Here is a 20,344-nt window from a genome sequence, read left to right as displayed (position 1 = left end):
CTGGTGAACACTGTATTACCTGTACACTGACACTATATACAGAGATCCTGTGTATAATGTCACTGGTGATCACTGTATTACCTGTACACGAACACTGTATATGAAGTACAGATCTCCTATGTATAATGGTACTTATGGTAATATTAGTATTGTGTTTTTTTTAATTAATGATCAGTACTGTAGTATTCGGTCACTATGTTGTGGTAATATGTGATCTGGTCCTGGTGTGGTGGTATTTGTTCCTTGTTTGTGATATTATTGGTCATTTTAAAAATTGAAAAATAACTAAAAATATACCTAAATTGTATTGAATATTTTAACAAATGTTTAGTAAGTTACAGTAGAGTAGAGTCCGGCCAAAAGAGTCGACCTTGTCACGGTGGCCGATTAAAAAATCATTTGGCCAACAAAAACTTCTGGTTATGTATGTGGTGATGGGAACTGTAAATGTGTGATTGGTGAGGATATGGTGCAGAAGTGGAGTTTTTCCAAGAGAGGGCGGTGGGACTGTGGATGGTTCGAGGGATTAAGGCAGAGCTGAGGTGGAGCCAGGGGCAGAGTCTCAAGGGTGGCCCTGAAAATGTTGCCAGTATGGGGCCCCGAAATTCCTAGTGGCAGACCTGATAGTGTGGAACAGGTATAGGTTAAGATTTAGGGCATAAAATAGTGACTATAGGGTAAGAGACTCTGGTAAGCATTCTAAGTATAATATGTTTAATGTATGTAAATATACAGTGGGGAAAAAAGTATTTAGTCAGCCACCAATTGTGCAAGTTCTCCCACTTAAAAAGATGAGAGAGGCCTGTAATTGACATCATAGGTAGACCACAACTATGAGCGTCAAAATGAGAAAACAAATCCAGAAAATCACCTTGTCTGATTTGGAAAGATTTATTTAGCAAATTATGGTGGAAAATAAGTATTTGGTCACCTACAAACATGCAAGATTTCTGGCTCAGTGCAAGACATATGAAAGCCCACATAGAGTTTGCTAAAAAACACATGAAGGACTCCCAGACTATGAAAAATAAGATTCTCTGGTCTGATGAGACAAATTTAGACCTTTTTGGTGATAATTCTAAGAAGTATGTGAGGAGAAAACCAGGCACTGCTCATCATTTGCCCAATACAATCACAACAGTGAAACATGGCGGCAGCATCATGCTATGGGGGTGTTTTTCAGCTGCAAGGACAGGATGACTGGTTGCCATTAAAGGAAAGATGAATACGGCCAAGTACAGAGATATCCTGGATGAAAACTTCTTCCAGAGTGCTCGGGACCTCAGACTTGGCCGAAGGTTCGCCTTCCAACAAAACAATGACCCTAAGCACACAGCTAAAATAACAGAGGAGTGGCTTCAGAACAACTCTGTGACCATTCTTTACTGGCCCAGCCAGAAGCATGACCTAAACCTAATTGGGAGACCTGAAATTGACTGCCCACCGTTCACCATCCAACCTGACGGAACTGGGGAGGATCTGCAAGGAAGAATGGCAGAGGATCCCCAAATCCAGGTGTGAACAACTTGTTGCATCATTCCCAAGAAGACTCATGGCTGTGCTAGCTCAAAAGGGTGCTTCTACTCAATACTGATCAAAGGGTCTGAATAGTTATGACCATGTGAAATTTCAGCTTTTCTTTTTTTAATAAATTTGCAAAAATTACTACATTTCTGCTTTTTTTTCGCACACACAGTCCTAGAATTAATTCTCTCATAGTAATAATCTCAAAAAATCATACGGACCACAGCTGTTCCAGAAATGTATAACTCCTCTCTTAGAAGTCTGGACAATAGGTAAGCACAGCCAGGATCAGGAAGCAGCACGGAGGACTGAAGGCAGCTGGAAGTGTTGAAGCAAAGCACCGAGTAACGAGCAGCAGTAGGAACTACAGAAGCAAGCCAGGAGGAAGCTCAGGAGCCAACATCAACAAAATACTCAGGCAAGGAGTCTTTCACGACCCGGACTTAAATAACAGAACTTATAGGAAGTTCAAGGACAGGGCAAAGTACCAGACTCCATCTTGGACAAGGGCAAAACAGACTCCATGGAACATATGGAAACCTTACATTAGGCCATGTTCACACATTCAGTATTTGGTCAGTATTTTACATCAGTATTTGTAAGGCAAAATCAGAAGTGTAACAATCAGAGGAAAAGTATAATGGAAACAAGTCACCACTTCTGTATTTATTACCCACTCCTGGTTTTGGCTTACAAATACTGACCAAATACTGAACGTGGGAACATGGCCATATATGGAGCTATCACAAATTATTCACAGCAGCAGATTGTAGAATAAAGACAGGTCAGGTATGTTTGATTTCAGCTTGTCTTATCCTTTGTTCCCTTTGAAGAAATGCTGCTGTTAGAAGCATCTGTCAGAAGCTTATTCCTCTCCCTATGGAAAACATAAACATGTATATAAGGGAGTATGAAGGAGTAGCTGTTGGCTGAGAAAGGTTTATTGGCAGTTTAAGGGATTGCTCACATTCAAATATTTTTTTACTACTAAGGGAATTTATTACTATTTATATTTATTTATATATTTATTTATTATTATTACGGGCAGCACGGTGGCGCAGTGGTTAGCACAGCAGCCTTGCAGCGCTGGAGTCCTGGGTTCAAGCCCCACTAAGGACAACATCTGCAAAGAGTTTGTATGTTCTCTCCGTGTTTGCGTGGGTTTCCTCCGGGTACTCCGGTTTCCTCCCACATTCCAAAGACATACTGATAGGGAATTTAGATTGTGAGCCCCAACGGGGACAGCGACGATAATGTGTGCAAACTGTAAAGCGCTGCAGAATATGTTAGCGCTATATAAAGATTATTATTATTACTGTTGTTACCTGCAGCCCTAATTTCACGTCCATAGCCCTGCAGATAACTGACCATAATGGCTCTGCATATTTAGATAACAAGAGCCGCTCATATCCATTGAACTCACTGATTAGCTTCCGTGAACTCAGCAGGGTAAGTACAGAACAATTAGATTGTTCCCAATATGGGCACATTACTTTTCTGAAAGGGGTCAACCTCTTTAAGTATATACAACCTACTGTACTACAGTATAATAGAAGCATTCATATCTTGATTTTTGTAACAATTCCAACATTCTTTTCCACTTTTTTGCTTTATTTCACACATATATTCTTTTAAGAACTATATATCATGTGCTTACTGAATTTATATATGTATTTATCTTTAGAGAAACCAACATAAGAAGGAGGCGAACAAGATGATCTCCCGTCAAGGACAATTTCTTACTAACGTATTAGAGGGTTTCCACAATGCCTGCAGGTGAAGTACTTTAGTTAGAATGCAGCCGCATTTTTTTTTCAGATGTTACTACCTAGTACGTAAGATATAATCTAATTAACATAATAGGTATAATACAATGTAATCAAAACAGGAAACATAATAACTATTATTATAAATGTTCACACTGTCCTATTCCTGCATTGGTCCAGCTATATTGGTAAATATGGACTCTCCCACCAAGGATAAATACTAAAGAAATGGAGTATGTAGTTCAAAATAAGGTCCAAAATCCTTAATTTTTTAGTGTATGTACAAAGGCAAACATTTATATAAAACGTGTGTCAATAGCAAAGCTATTCAAAGCAGAGAAACAGGTACAAAAGGGGTGTGTATACCATAAGCGTAGTTACGATAGGAAGAGCATAATGGTATAATCAATATTTATAAAAAGTGACAATGCCTCAATCAATGCTTATAATAGTGAGACTGCATAAGACTTTGCTAAGGAGGTACAGAGTTATTGCAAGTAATTATATCAACAGTCTCATTATCAACATCTCTATTAGCAACCTGCACATAACAAGTAGAGGTTCTTACTAATTTTCCCCACTTGTGGTACCACGCACACAGGGCTAACACGCGTTTCTCTTTGACTTCCTCAGTTGGCCATAGTTAGTTACTCCTTAAAATATCCCCATAGCAGGTGTGTACAATTTCGATCAGATGTGGCACATGTGTCAGTGACCTCCAAAACTTGCATCACTCCCAGCTGCCATCCTGATGATGCGGGTCACGGGGAATTCCCCGATGACATCATTGACCCGCATTCGTCATGTCTAGGTGCCGGAAGCAATGCTCTGATGTGCACCGATCAGTTCCTGTCAAATGAAGATAGGTAAGTCACATCCCTGATAGTCATTTAATACATCATACTATGTATGGGCATTATTGAGGGCATATTCCCCATCCAAAGACACACAGTATGATTATTAAAATGACAAGCAAAGCATGTAGCATATGCACAGTCAATTCAAAATGCCAGTAAGTCTTAGGCTACTTTCACACTAGCGTCGTGCACTGCACGTCGCTATGCGTTGTTTTGTAGAAAAAACGCATCCTGCAAAAGTGCTTGCAGGATGCGTTTTTTCTCCATAGACTTGTATTAGCGACGGATCGTGACGGATTGCCACACGTCGCAACCATTGTGCGACGGTTGCGTCGTGTTGCGTCGGTCCATCGCCACCAAAAAACGTTGCATGTAACGTTTTTTGGTGCGTCGTGTCCAGCATTTCCGACCGCGCATGTGCGGACGGAACTCCGCCCCCGCCTCCCCACACCTCACAATGGGGCAGCGGATGCGTTGAAAAACTGCTTCCGCTGCCCCCGTTGTGCGGCGCTTGCACAGTATGCATCGGTACGTCGCAACGTCGCATTGCGACGTGCGTCCTACGACGCTAGTGTGAAAGTAGCCTCCCAGAAATGTGATTACCTACTACAAAAGTGTTAGTGCACAACTGCTAAAATATAAAAAAATGCATGATTTATACAATAAAATTGTAGATGTATCTCATCTCTTAACATGCAAGTGCATTAAATATGAGGAACAAAAAAGATCCATGTAACTTGTAGAATAATTCCATAAGTGATATAAATATCTGAAACTTGTGTAAACAGCAAATACATAGGAGTGACATTTATAATAATATAATAAGTGATATAAATTCCAAAACATAATACAAATTAAAATAAAGTGCACAATGAAAATGAACTGCAAACATCTCAGGCTTCTGACAAACACCAGTGAAACATATTTTTAGACCATCTGATAAAATCCCACACTCTCTGAGGATCGACTACATTTGGGGCAACATATTTTGTTAGAGGTGCTTTATAAACAGACTCAGTGATACATCTCTCCATAAGACTAAAAACAAACAAAAAAAGAGACACAAATTAAAATTAAATTGAGAGACAATGTATTTCTATAAAAAAAGAAGCAAAACTTAATTGTTCATTCAAACCCGCTGGCATCATAGTGTCTAAAATCGAAATCCATCAGCACTCTCTTTGTGTGAGGATTCGTATAATATCCCCACCTCTAATACCAATGACCACATATGAACAGTGAAGTGGAACATAAGTGAACTGAAGTGAACAGAAGTTGACTGCAGTACGCAGGAACAGCAATTACACAGTATGTGGAGGTCTGATCATTCACTGTATACATATGGCTGCCACTGGAACTGAAAATAACTGATCAGTAGGAGTTCAGGGGTGTTAAATCCCCACCAATCTGATATTGATGGCCTGACCTAAAGTCCCACCCAAATACATCAACAATCGTCCAGCCAACAGTCATCAACACTGATTGCTTCATACACAAGAACACTTTCTTTGTCTCCCAGTATTAAAAAGGGCTTGGTCACGTAGTGACTATTAACCAAGATGACTTTGAGGTTCCTACCCCTATGCGCAGTCATGGACGATGATGTGGGAAGATGTTTACGTAAAATGGGGTCAGTCATGAGTATTGACCCATGTTGACTAAGGATAATATGCATGGTTTCCAATTGCTGTTTATGTTGAAATGAAACACGTGCCTATGTTATGTGTTTTGTCAGTAAATCATTCCTCCTTGCTTTCTTTCCCCTCAGGTAATCCTTCTTAATACTCCATTTACTGTACCCACAACCCATAAATCTCCATCCAAGGTCCACAGCCTGTCTCTGTATGAATTTATCTAGGGTTGCAGTGATCATATTGACAGCAGGTGGTGTCACAGAATTTTATACCATTGGGCAGTGAAAAAAAAAAATCAAATTTTTACCACCAAAATAGTGTTTTAGCCCCAGATTTTACATTATCACAGTGGAAATCGGAAATTTGGGGGAATTTTCTCGATTAGATTTGGGGTGTCCCGGGGCAGATATGGCTATCCGCCGGTTGGGGAAGGTGGGGAAGGTGTGGAAGGAGGTCCAGAAGAACATTGGGGTGGTTCAGGGCAAATATAAAGTTTTTGCTGACAAAAAATAATCTGTGGGGCCTGTATTCCTGGTAGGGATAAGGTTTGGTTATCTACCAGGAATATTAGACTTAAGATTCCTTCTGCTAAATTGGAGCCTAAGTTCATTGGTCCTTATGAGATTGTGGAAGTGGTCAATCCTGTGACTTTCTGTTTGCGTCTTCCAGCGCTTCTACGAATTCCCAACATATTCCATAAAGCCCTTTTGAAACCATTGAGGTCTTCCTTTGAGGGGTCTTCATCTTCCCCGCCACCGGTCTCAGTGGATGGCCAAGATGAGTATGAAGTGGAACGGATTGTGGACTCTCGGATGGTCTGCCGCTCCCTGCAATATCTTGTTCATAGGAAGGGTTATGGTACTGAGGACCGGTCGTGGGTTCTGGCACGATCGGTCCATGCAGACCGGTTGGTCTGGGCCTTTCATGCCAGATATCCAGAAACCTGGGGTCCCGCTGTGTATGACCTGGCTTGATTTCTGACCTGCCCTTCCATCTTCGTTCCTGTTTTGGATTTTCCCATCTTGCTCTGATCTTTGGCGTGTTTCTGGCTGTGTTTTCATCTCGTTCTCTAGGTACCATGCTTCCGACTGGCTTCTGACCCTTTTCTTAGTTCAGACCTTGCTTCTGTCTTCTCCTCTGATACTGCGTTCCCAGCAATTGCTGATTTGGCTTGTTCAACCTCCCTACTGCCCCCTAGTGGAGTTTTGCCCAGCTCTTCAGATCTTGGCTTCAGATGAGCTCCTGTTACATCCCTTCCGCTCTCCCTGGTGGTTGTTCCCATATTGCACAACACTTACCATATGTCAAATGACGTAAATCTGAATAAGGGCCAAGCAGGACCGAAATTGGGACTATAGGACGCCAGTCCATGGGGAGCTATATAAACATAATGTCCAGCTCAAAGAAAGCTAAGCCATCCAATCTGAGGCAGGGGCGAGCTGAGCTGTTAGTATTGTGAGTGGCAGTCCAGATGCCAATTTGGGCAGGATCATGCTGGATTTCTTCCAGGTGGTGGGTTTCTACATGGCTATTCAGCTGGCTGTTAGTGTTTGATTATTGCCAGTCATAGCTTTAGCTCCGTGGTGTGTGTGTTCCTTGTTTTGTAGTGCTCAGTTTCTCATCTTTTGCTGCCCGACCTTGGACTTTGCCTTTGACCATACATTTCCTAACCTCTTTGTCTTGATTTGCTGCCTTCCTGGAATTCTGACCTCGGACTGTGACCTGACTACTTCTTTGTCTTACCCATCTGTTTATGACAAGCTCTCTTGGTATTTTGACTACGCTGTCCGGTTTTTCGACGTACGCAAAAAACGTTACTTTGTCCGTAGTCTCCGGACCCCCGGACAAACAATTTTGACGGATTCGGCGAACGACAGATGAAATGTGAGGCCATCTGTTGCAATCCGTCGCTAATTCAAATCTATGAGAATAAAACGGATCCGGCGGGATCAGTCGCCTGATTCGTTTTTTTCAAAATTCGACAGATTGCGACTGATAGCAAAAAACTGATGTGTGAAAGGGGCCTTAGCAACTGAAGCTGAGCGTTGAAGGATTGAGGTTATGCAGGATTGATAACAGCAGCTGGACCCAAAGCTGGTGGTTGAGCATCCATAGGAATTGAGAACCAATGCATGCTCAGTAGAGTAAGGACTAGCCCAGTCCCTGAAACAAACAGCATTGCTGATGACTTGTTTGAGCATCCCAGCATGCACTGAGATTCTTAATCAAAGTGTCATTACACAGGAAGTAGTACAAAAAAAAAAAAATAAAGCAGTTACTTGTAGATGGAGTAGTGAGAGAACCGTAGGGACTTTTTAATTAGAGTATATTAGTAAAAAAGATTAGAGTATGACATTAAACAGTTAGAAATTTGATTTCGAAATACATTTTAGTTTCGGGTCACCTCATCAAGACACACACACACACCTCTTCATAAATCAGTAGAGTCTGAAAAGTGGTGTGCACCTTGCTAAAATCATGCTCCAGTCGGGAATCCATTCTGATCAGATTTGCAAACGCCCCTGTAACAACCAGCTCTGCCCACTTTGTCAGAGCTGGGTGAAAGTGGCGTGAGAATCACAAAAGTCTCCTCAAGAACCATTATTTGCACCAAAATTTAACAACTTTTTAAAGCTTTTTACACCAGAATACTAGCGTAAAAGCTTTGGTGAATTGGGCCCTGTGTGTTTAACATGCGGGTTAACCCACCATGTTTTCCAAGAGGAAGATGCTTCAGGACAAATCATCATTCTTTGTTCTAAAGCATCTTTTTTAGAGCTGGGACAGCACTAAAATGCTTAGGTTCTCGTTGCTTGAACCGAGCAATTCCTAATATTTGCATGCTCATTTCGAGTAGTGAGTATCATGGGAGTCAATGGGAAAGCCAAGCTTTTTCCAGTAGACCCTACAAAGAGGTCTGGGAGGCCTTGAAAATGTTTAAATGGATGGGAAAAGAGCTGAATGGAAGGAGAACAGCATGGGGAAGATCCCTGGAAGCATCTTTGAAGCATCTCTTACTCCCAGATCGCTGCTGAGAACAATGTTGACTTGTATATAAGGCAAAATGTGAAAAGGATTTAAAAAAATATATAATTTAAGTAAACCAAAATAGATTTTTTTATTAAAAAATAGAAAATTTCAGCTCAAATACACTCTGTATTAGACATAAAGGAGGACCTCATACACATTCTGTTCAAATTGTCATGTGTTGGTACTCCTAGTCCAGGCATGCATTTTTATACCAAGGAAATATACTCCAGACTAGGGTTGAGCGAAATGGATCGGACACATTCAAAAATCGCCGACTTTCGGCAAAATCGGGTTTCATGAAACCTGACCCGATCCTAGTGTGGGATCGGCCATGAGGTCGCCGATCTGCTCGCAAAAGTCGCGTTTCATATGACGCTTTCAGCCCCATTTTTCAGCCAATGAAGGAGGACGCAGAGTGTGGGCAGCGTGATGACATAGTTTAGTCCTGTTACCAATTTTGAACTGCATTTAGCCTACTTTATTATTTGGGCCTATATCTGTGTTTCCTCCTCATCCTCCCCATTGCCCAGCCACTGCTAGATGAGTCTGCTGGTACATTGACCCAGACCACTACATTCCCCTTGCACTCTACACAGCTAGAATCTGACCCTGCTGAAAGTCAGGTTCCCCTTCCCGCATACTATACCACCTTACACGGGGACAAAGAGGAAGGTGCAGATGAAACTGCAGGTTCCTTCATCAGGTGGGGGGGTATACTCGTTGGCGACGTCACTGGCACAGGACCCCTCATAGTACGCAAAAGTGTCTCTGCTAGTGGGAGGCGCCACCCGCCGTCAAACACACCGTCGTACTATGAGGGGCCCTGTGCCAGTGCCAACGAGTGGGCCCCCCCTGCTTGCTCAGGATCACAGCACTCGCAAAGTTGAAATACTTACCTCTCACTGCTCCACCACCGTGACGTATTCCGCGTTTCCTGGGCCCACGAAAATCTTGAGCCAGCACTACCCCCCCACAACTTTAGCCAAATGACCCCCAGTTTTCAATGCCTAACTATTATTATAAAGTAAATTAAGAATAACAAGCTTAAGTAATAAGAATTGATGTTTTTGGCATTAAGATGGGCACTGTAGGCAGGGCCGGACTGGCCATCGGGCACTTCTGGCAAATGCCAAAAGGGCCGGTGGCAGTAGTGGGCCGCTCGAGTGTGCCGCTGTCGGCACACTCCCCTCGCTGTCGACACACTCTCCCCGCTGTCGGCACACTCCCGGCCCCGCATTCAACTATACCGGCGTCATAGACGCCGGTACAGTTGAATGCAATGATGGAGGAGAGAGCGTCTGCTGACGCTCCCTCTCCCATCATTCCCCGCTCTGCCTGCCGCTGACACTGCGGGTGCGCGATGATGTCATATCATCGCGCACCTGCTGTGTGACTGGGCGGGCAGACTGCAGCTGCTGAGACCGGAGCCAGGAGTAGCGCGGGGCAAAAGGAAAGGTGAGTAGAGCGTTTTTTAAAAATTATTATTATATATCAATGAGTGATAACTGGATTGTGGGGCTATGGGGGGGCTGCATTACATTCTATGGGGGCTGGCTGTATTACATTCTATGGGGGCTGTGCTGCATTACATTTTATGGGGGCTGGCTGCATTACATTCTATGGGGACTGTGCTGTATTACATTCTATGGGGGCTGTGCTGCATTACATTCTATGGGGGCTGTGCTGTATTACATTCTATGGGGGCTGGCTGTATTACATTCTATGGGGGTTGGCTGCATTACATTCTATGGGGGCTGGCTGTATTACATTCTATGGGGACTGAGCTGCATTACATTCTATGGGGGCTGGCTGCATTACATTCTATGGGGGCTGTGCTGTATTACATTCTATGGGCACTGAGCTGTAATGCTGGATACAGCTGTAATTATATTTTATATAGTCGTGTTACATTCCCTTCACTTTTTGTAACCTACAAGTTTACAAAGATATTATACAGTCACCATGTGACAAGTGGGCCTGTGTGACTTCAAATGCCAGGGCTGAATTTTAGTCCCAGTCCGGCCCTGACTGTAGGTGTTTTTCTGTCCTCCACTCACTGCCGACTTTGATTCCCCATTGACTTGCATTGGGTTTCGTGTTTCAGTCGGCCCCCGACTTTTCTCAATAATCGGCCGATTTCACCCGACCCGACTCGATCCGAAAAAAGTAAAAGTCGCGCAACTCTACTCCAGACCATGGAATAGTCTATGTGTGAGCAATATAATACCAATTAGGGTATGTGCCCATGTTGAGCAAAATTTCTGCATCTCTTGGCAGGAAAAACAAAGTTGCAAAAACGTGCATTTTTACGCATTTTTGGTGCGTTGTTGCCTACTATTTTGATTGATTTAAGTGAAGTCGATGGTGAAAAATGCAGGGCAAAAACGCACACAAAATTTACGTGCTGTAGATTATTTTCTTCAACAAATCTGCAAGTCAAAAATACTCACTGTGTTCATGACACTTCAGGGTTGTCATTCACTTTTCTGGCATCAGGTTTTGGTTCAACTTTTGTCACAAATACGCACAGAAAAAAAACACAGCAAAAATGCTCCAAATTTGCAATGTGTACTCGCAGTCTTTACATTTTTAGAACTGTTTTCACCCATGATAGCGCACCTGAGAGGGGTATCTGCCCAGCCAGGACAGAAAACCTACTGAAATAAAAGGGTGGTACCTCTCGCCCACTTCAGTTGGGTTTCCTGTCCTGATGGGAACCCTTGTGCTGAGACCCAGGCTGGTTGAAGAGTTTATTATTTTTTATTCCTGCTTGCCCACTACTGTCCCGATACTGGAAGAACAGGCACATGCCAGTATGCCAGTCTCGAGGTGCTGGAAGCTCCGTCTGCGGGTCCAGAGGGCCTTAGCGTACATGCGGGCGGCAGGCCGAGCTGGCTGATATGAAACCACTCAGCTGCTCTCCCTCCCCCATCTTCTAGCCACAGCTCCATGGTGAGTCAGCTTTCCGGGGGCTCACTACACTGACGTCATGGGCAAGGCATGCTGGGAATGGGTGTGTCCAAGTGACGTCGGAGGTGGTGTGTCAGAAGCAAGATGGTGGTACCCTGGGCGAAAAAAGCTGGCCAGGAAACGTGGGGACTCAGCGCGTCCTGGAGGGATGGGGGAGGTGCATTTTTTGGGCACTGGAGGAAGTGGAGCTAAGGAGAAGCGCAATGGATCCCTTATAAAATGAGGTGATGACCACAGTAGAGGCACTTATGTCCAAGGCTCTTCATCATGGAGGATCTGAGAGGACAGCAGCAGCAGCTTCAGCTGCAGCCGTCATTGCAGCAGCGGCCACTGCTACCAGTGCCTGGTCACCAGCACGGGTGCACTAAAAGGAGCAGGCGCTCAAGTGGCAGGAGTGGCAGCCCTACCGGTCAGAGGAGTGGAAGGTCGCAGGACTATTCGGTATCCAGAAGGGATGTCATATGTAGCCCTAATCAGCCTCCGAATTTAGTACCCTTGATATGACAGCGGGTGGTGAGTGATCTAAGTGAATGTCACCTTTTGTTAATAAGTGCCATATTATTGCTTAAATCACTAGGGCCTAGGAAGGCTAGCGCCAAGAAGAAAAACAAAGAATGAGCCCTAGGTAGGACCCCACTGGCAGTCAATTGGCAGAAAAGTCTCTGCTCAGACTGTATCCAAAAAACTATACTATATGAGACACCTGAGTTTGTCGCAAGCCTTAGGTCTATGATCAGGGCTGAGGTGGAAGGTTCTCTAAAGACCCTGTTAAAAAAGGGAATAAAAGAGCTCAGGAGGTCGTTATAGAACCTGAGACCTCTCCACGGTCTGTTGGAGAATACCATAGTGAATCCCCGTACTCCTCCTCCTCGGACAGTGATATAGGTTGCTGACCTTACTTTCCTGCTGAGAATACAGATAGGTTGGTCAGGGCAGTCAGGTCAACAATGGACCTGAAGGAGGAGAACGTGCCTAAGTCCCTAGAGGATATAACGTTTGGGAGCTTGGAGGAAAGGAGGAAGCACACCTTTCCTGTTAATTCCAACTGGTGGCGCTATAGAGTTTAAGTCCTCTTTTTTCTCAGAAGAGGCAATTTGCATATTCCAGGAAACAAGCACTCATAGATAAAGAGTGGAAAAAGTTAGAAAGATCTAGTAGCTTACCCTCATCCTCTGAGAGCACATTACCCCTTTGAGGAGAAAGACTCGGAGAGTTGGGATAAAATCCCTAAGATCGATGGGGCACTGGTAAAATCCTCAAAGAGGTAGGCCCTGCCCTTTCAGGATTTCAGAGCACTTAGGGACCCATTGGATAAAAATGCTGATGGGTTCCTGAGGCACACCTGGGAGGCAGCTGCAGGGGGTCTTGTTGTGAATTAGACTTTTTGGCTCCCTGTTGTGGTTACTAGTGATATGACTCTGGGATTTTCTTCCCTCAGTTTGCACCCAGCTGGGTCGTTAGTTCAGGGGTGTTGCTATATAAACCTCCTGGATCCTTAGTCCAGTGCCTGGCATCGTTGTAATCAGACACATTCTGTTTGCTCCTATCTGCTGGTCCTGGTTTGTGCAAAATTAAGCTAAGTCCTGCTTCTTTGTTTTTTGGGTTATTTGCTTGCTCTCATTTTTGTCCAGCTTGTACTAAATGTGATTCCTGACCTTGCTGGAAGCTCTAGGGGGCTGGTGTTCTCCCCCCGGGCCGTTAGACGGTTCGGGGGTTATTGAATTTCCAGTGTGGATATTTTTGATAGGGTTTTTGCTGACCATATAAGTTATCTTTCTATATTCTGCTATTAGCTAGTGGGCCTCTCTTTGCTAAATACCTAGCTCATTCTTATGTTTGTCTTTTCCTCTTACCTCACCGTTATTATTTGTTGGGGGCTTGTATCCAACTTTTGGGGTCTATTCTCTGGAGGCAAGAAAGGTCTTTCTTTTCCCTTCTAGGGTTAGTTAGTTCTCCGGCTGGCGCGAGACGTCTAGAATCAACGTAGGCACGTTCCCCGGCTGCTGGTATTTGTGGTGCTAGGATTAGATATATGGTCAGCCCAGTTACCACTGCCCTATGAGCTGGTTTTCTGTGTTTGCAGACTTAGCAATTATTCCTGAGACCCTCTGCCATTGGGGTCATAACAGTATGCCAGGCCAACATTGAATGTTTAATGCATTGCAGAAGTGGGATAATAAGAAAGGAAATTCTGAGTTTTTTTTTTTTTCTTTCCTCTCTTCCTCCCCTTTACCTTTGAGTGGCTTGTGCTTGCTGCAGACATGAATGTCCAGACCTTGATTACAAGTGTAAACCAGCTGGCAGCTCGTGTGCAGGGCATACAAGATTTTGTTACCAGTAGTCCTATGTCTGAACCTAAAATACATATTCCGGAATTATTTTCTGGAGATCGATTTAGGTTTAGGAATTTCATGAATAATTGTAAATTGTTTCTTTCTCTGAGACCCCGTTCATCTGGAGATTCAGCTCAGCAAGTTAAAATTGTTATTTTTTTTTTACGGGGCGACCCTCAGGATTGGGCTTTCTCCCTAGTGCCAGGAGATCCGGCATTGGCAAATATTGATGCGTTTTTTCTGGCGCTCAGATTGCTTTACGAGGAACCCAATCTTGAAGTTCAGGCAGAAAAAGCCTTGCTGGCTATTTCTCAGGGCCAGGATGAAGCTGAAGTGTATTGCCAAAAATTTCGGAAATGGTCCGTGCTTACTCAGTGGAATGAGTGTGCTCTGGCCGCAAATTTCAGAAATGGCCTTTCTGAGGCCATTAAGAATGTGATGGTGGGTTTCCCCATTCCTACAAATCTGAATGATTCTATGGCGCTGGCTATTCAAATTGACCGGCGTTTGCGGGAGCGCAAAACCGCTAATCCTCTGGAGGTGTTGTCTGAACAAACACCTGATTTAATGCAATGTGATAGAATTCAGACTAAAAATGAGCGGAAAAATCATAGACGTCAGAATGGGTTGTGTTTTTACTGTGGTGATTCTACACATGTTATATCAGCATGCTCTAGACGTCTAACAAGGGTTGTTAGTCCTGTCGCCATTGGTAATTTGCAACCTAAATTTATTTTGTCTGTGACTTTGATTTGCTCTTTGTCTTCTTACCCTGTTATGGCGTTTGTGGATTCAGGTGCTGCCCTGAGTCTTATGGATCTGTCATTTGCCAAGCGCTGTGGTTTTGTTCTTGAACCGTTGGTAAATCCTATTCCTCTTAGAGGTATTGATGCTACGCCATTGGCGGAAAATAAACCGCAGTTTTGGACGCAGGTGACCATGTGCATGACTCGACTCCTGAACATCGGGAGGTGATTCGTTTTCTTGTTCTGCATAAAATGCATGATTTGGTCGTTTTGGGTCTGCCATGGTTACAGACCCACAATCCAGTCTTGGATTGGAAGGCAATGTCTGTGTCAAGTTGGGGCGGTCAGGGAATTCATGCTGATTCCCCGCCGGTGTCTATTGCTTCCTCTACTCCTTCGGAAGTTCCTGAGTATTTGTCTGATTATCAGGATGTATTCAGCGACTCCAGATCCAGTGCTCTGCCTCCTCATAGGGACTGTGACTGCGCCATAGATTTGATTCCAGGTAGTAAATTTCCCAAGGGAAGATTATTTAATCTGTCTGTACCTGAGCATGCCGCAATGCGTTCGTATATCAAGGAGTCTCTGGAGAAGGGGCATATCCGTCCATCCTCTTCCCCTCTTGGTGCGGGATTCTTTTTTGTGGCCAAGAAGGACGGATCTTTGAGACCTTGTATTGACTATCGGCTTCTGAATAAAATCACTGTTAAATTTCAGTATCCTTTGCCTCTGTTGTCGGACTTGTTTGCCCGGATTAAAGGTGCCAAGTGGTTCACCAAGATAGATCTTCGTGGTGCGTACAACCTTGTGCGCATTAAGCAAGGAGATGAATGGAAGACTGCATTTAATACGCCCGAAGGTCATTTTGAGTACTTGGTGATGCCTTTTGGGCTCTCTAATGCTCCCTCAGTGTTTCAGTCCTTTATGCATGATATTTTCCGGAAGTATCTGGATAAATTTATGATTGTTTATCTGGATGATATTCTGGTTTTCTCTGAAGATTGGGACTCACATGTGGAGCAGGTCAGGATGGTGTTTCAGGTTTTGCGTGAGAATGCTTTGTTTGTTAAAGGCTCAAAGTGTCTCTTTGGAGTACAGAAGGTTCCCTTTTTGGGGTTTATTTTTTCCCCTTCTGCTGTGGAGATGGACCCAGTCAAGGTCCGAGCTATTCATGAGTGGACTCAACCCACGTCAGTTAAGAGTCTTCAGAAGTTCTTGGGTTTTGCTAACTTCTACCGTCGTTTTATCGCTAATTTTTCTAGCGTTGTTAAACCTTTGACGGATATGACCAAGAAAGGTTCTGATGTTGCTAACTGGGCTCCTGCAGCCGTGGAGGCGTTCCAAGAGTTGAAGCGCCGGTTTACTTCGGTGCCTGTTTTGTGCCAGCCTGATGTCTCACTTCCCTTTCAGGTCGAAGTGGATGCTTCTGAGATTGGGGCAGGGGCCGTTTTGTCACAGAGAGGCCCTGGTTGCTCGGTAATGAGACCATGTGCTTTCTTCTCTAGGAAGTTTTCACCTGCTGAGCGGAATTATGATGTTGGCAATCGGGAGTTACTGGCCATGAAGTGGGCATTTGAGGAGTGGCGTCATTGGCTCGAGGGTGCTAAGCATCGTGTGGTGGTCTTGACTGATCACAAAAATTTGATGTATCTCGAGTCTGCTAAACGCCTGAATCCTAGACAGGCCCGCTGGTCATTGTTTTTCTCCCGTTTTGACTTTGTGGTCTCGTATTTACCAGGTTCAAAGAATGTGAAGGCTGATGCTCTTTCAAGGAGCTTTGTGCCTGACTCTCCTGGAGTCGCAGAACCTGTTGGTATTCTTAAAGAGTGAGTTATTTTGTCAGCCATTTCTCCTGATTTGCGACGCGTGTTGCAGAGATTTCAGGCTGGTAGACCTGACTCTTGTCCACCGGACAGACTGTTTGTTCCTGATAAGTGGACCAGCAGAGTCATTTCCGAGGTTCATTCCTCGGTGTTGGCAGGTCATCCGGGAATTTTTGGCACCAGAGATCTGGTGGCTAGGTCCTTTTGGTGGCCTTCCTTGTCACGGAATGTGCGGTCATTTGTGCAGTCCTGTGGGACTTGTGCTCGAGCTAAGCCTTGCTGTTCTCGTGCCAGCGCGTTGCTCTTGCCCTTGCCTGTCCCGAAGAGGCCTTGGACACACATTTCCATGGATTTCATTTCTGATCTCCCGGTGTCTCAGGGTATGTCTGTCATCTGGGTGGTATGTGATCGCTTCTCGAAAATGGTCCATTTGGTGCCTTTGCCTAAGCTGCCTTCCTCTTCCGATCTGGTTCCTGTGTTCCTTCAGAATGTGGTTCGTTTACACGGCATTCCTGAGAATATTGTGTCTGACAGAGGATCCCAGTTTGTTTCCAGGTTCTGGCGATCCTTTTGTGCTAGGATGGGCATTGATTTGTCGTTCTCGTCTGCCTTTCATCCTCAGACTAATGGACAAACGGAGCGAACTAATCAGACTCTGGAGGCTTATTTGAGGTGTTTTGTTTCGGCAGATCAGGATGATTGGGTGACCTTCTTGCCGTTGGCTGAGTTTGCCCTTAATAATCGGGCTAGTTCCGCTACTTTGGTTTCGCCATTTTTCTGTAACTCTGGTTTCCATCCTCGTTTTTCCTCGGGACATGTGGAGCCTTCTGACTGTCCTGGGGTAGATTCTGTGGTGGATAGATTGCAGCAAATCTGGAATCATGTGGTGGACAACTTAAAATTGTCACAGGAGAAGGCTCAGCGTTTTGCCAACCGCCGCCGCGGTGTGGGTCCCCGACTTCGTGTTGGGGATTTGGTGTGGCTGTCTTCTCGATTTGTTCCTATGAAGGTCTCCTCTCCTAAATTTAAGCCTCGCTTCATCGGTCCTTACAAGATATTGGAAATCCTTAATCCAGTGTCCTTTCGCTTGGATCTTCCGGTTTCGTTTGCCATTCACAACGTGTTCCATAGGTCTTTATTGCGACGCTACGTTGTGCCTGTGGTTCCTTCTGCTGAGCCTCCTGCTCCGGTGTTGGTTGAGGGCGAGTTGGAGTACGTGGTTGAGAAGATCTTGGATTCTCGTCTCTCCAGACGGAGGCTTTAGTATTTGGTCAAGTGGAAGGGCTATGGTCAGGAGGATAATTCCTGGGTGGTTGCCTCTGATGTGCATGCGGCCGATTTAGTTCGTGCCTTTCACGCTGCTCATCCTGATCGCCCTGGTGGTCTTGGTGAGTGTTCGGTAACCCCTCCTTAAGGGGGGGGTACTGTTGTGAATTAGACTTTTTGGCTCCCTCTTGTGGTTACTAGTGATATGACTCTGGGATTTTCTTCCCTCAGTTTGCACCCAGCTGGGTCGTTAGTTCAGGGGTGTTGCTATATAAACCTCGAGTCCTGGATCCTTAGTCCAGTGCCTGGCATCGTTGTAATCAGACACATTCTGTTTGATCCTATCTGCTGGTCCTGGTTCGTGCAAAATTAAGCTAAGTCCTGCTTCTTTGTTTTTTGGGTTATTTGCTTGCTCTCATTTTTGTCCAGCTTGTACTAAATGTGATTCCTGACCTTGCTGGAAGCTCTAGGGGGCTGGTGTTCTCCCCCCGGGCCGTTAGACGGTTCGGGGGTTATTGAATTTCCAGTGTGGATATTTTTGATAGGGTTTTTGCTGACCATATAAGTTATCTTTCTATATTCTGCTATTAGCTAGTGGGCCTCTCTTTGCTAAATACCTAGCTCATTCTTATGTTTGTCTTTTCCTCTTACCTCACCGTTATTATTTGTTGGGGGCTTGTATCCAACTTTTGGGGTCTATTCTCTGGAGGCAAGAAAGGTCTTTCTTTTCCCTTCTAGGGTTAGTTAGTTCTCCGGCTGGCGCGAGACATCTAGAATCAACGTAGGCACGTTCCCCGGCTGCTGGTATTTGTGGTGCTAGGATTAGATATATGGTCAGCCCAGTTACCACTGCCCTATGAGCTTGTTTTCTGTGTTTGCAGACTTAGCAATTATTCCTGAGATCCTCTGCCATTGGGGTCATAACAGGGTCTGAAGCCAGCAATAGCTGGTACTTGAACTGCCCACTCCCTTATGATCTGGCTGCAACAAATGGAGGAGCATCTTAAAAACAAGACCTCGAATGATGAAATCTTAGCCAATATGCCTTTGTTGCACGGAGCAGTGGCTTTTCTGGCAGACACCTCTGCAGACTCTGTGAAGTTAGCGGCTAGGTCAGCGAGCCTATCAAATGCGACCAGACAGGCCTTATGGCTTAAATGGTGTCCAGGAAACCTGCCTTCAAAAAATAGTCTTTGCTCCATTCCAAGTGATGGACAGTTTCTCTTTGGGCAGAAATTGGAAGACATTTTGGAGAAAGCAGGCAACAAAAAGAAGGTATTCCCTGGTTTTCCTGCTGAAGTTAGGTAGCATTCCTTTCGGAGGGGGAAGTTTAATAGGGGACGTCCTCCAGGGGAAAAGAAAAGCTGGACGTTCAAAGGTAGAAAAGAATCCGGGTTTATGTTCGGCGGGCCCTCTACATCTTCCAAAAAGCCCTCCCAATGACGTCAGGTCAGCGGTAGAGGGAAGGCTCTCCCTCTTTCTCCCCCTACCTGGGTGAATATCTCCCCCAGTCGCTGGGTCTTAGGTATTATCAAGGAAGGTCTGAAGATAAACTTTGTCCTTCCACCTCGCTAGACCTTTGTAATAACACCATTTCGGAAATCACCAGAAGAACAGCTGGCCCTGTAAGCAGAGATCATAGGATTCTTACAAAAGCGTGTTCTGGGCAAAGTCCTGGAGGAAGAGAGATGGGATTTTATTTCCCCCCTTTTTGACAAAAAAGCCAGATGGTTCCTTAGGAACTATTATCAATCTGAGGAAACTCAACCATTGGAATTTGAATTGTTTTTTCGAAATGCAATCCGTGAACACAGCTATAAAGCTGTTATTCCAAAATTGTTTCATGTTGGTCATCGGTTTGAAGGATGCATATTATCACATCCCAGTCCATCAGGACCATCAACAGTTCCTGCGGGTGTCTCTGTATGTCCAGGGACGGGTCAGGCATTACCAATACACAGCTCTACCATTTGGACTGTCAATAGCTTTGAGGGTATTCACCAAAGTAATATCAGAGGTGATGGCCTACCTTCATTCTCGAAACACCTTTATCGTCCATTCCTGGACATCTTTCTTATAGTTGGAAGGTCGGAAGATCACTTTGCAGACCAGTTGAGGAAGGTAACGGTGGTCCTAGAAGAGCTGGGCAGGATGGTAAATACCCTCAAATCGAGATTTCAACCAGAAAGGATACAGTCCTTCCTGGGCCTGCTTTTGGTCTTCGTCCGCCAGATCTGGTTCCTATCAGAGGAGAAAATAGCCAAATAATGGCCCTTGCTCTGTCAGCGATTGATCAGCCAAAGATGACCCTGAGAAAAGCAATATCCTTGCTAGTATCCGTAACATCTTGTATCCAGGCAGTTAGTTGGGCCCAGTTTCATCTACAGCAGCTGCA

General features: G+C 44.6%; 1 protein-coding gene across 2 annotated transcripts in view; it reads left to right on the top strand.

The window, feature by feature from the left end:
* The window catches only part of MEI1 (meiotic double-stranded break formation protein 1), a 1,359,645-nt gene that overhangs the window by 448,381 nt on the left and 890,920 nt on the right, over positions 1–20,344 (top strand). For both annotated transcript variants that reach the window (XM_077277434.1, XM_077277433.1), the window contains one exon: positions 3,209–3,300. In XM_077277434.1, the coding sequence (XP_077133549.1) occupies positions 3,209–3,300 (92 nt within the window). The remainder of the gene's footprint in view (positions 1–3,208; positions 3,301–20,344) is intronic.

Source organism: Ranitomeya variabilis, chromosome 8 (assembly GCF_051348905.1).
Source record: "Ranitomeya variabilis isolate aRanVar5 chromosome 8, aRanVar5.hap1, whole genome shotgun sequence".
NCBI lineage: Eukaryota > Metazoa > Chordata > Amphibia > Anura > Dendrobatidae > Ranitomeya > Ranitomeya variabilis.
This window is presented reverse-complemented; position numbering and strand designations above follow the sequence as displayed.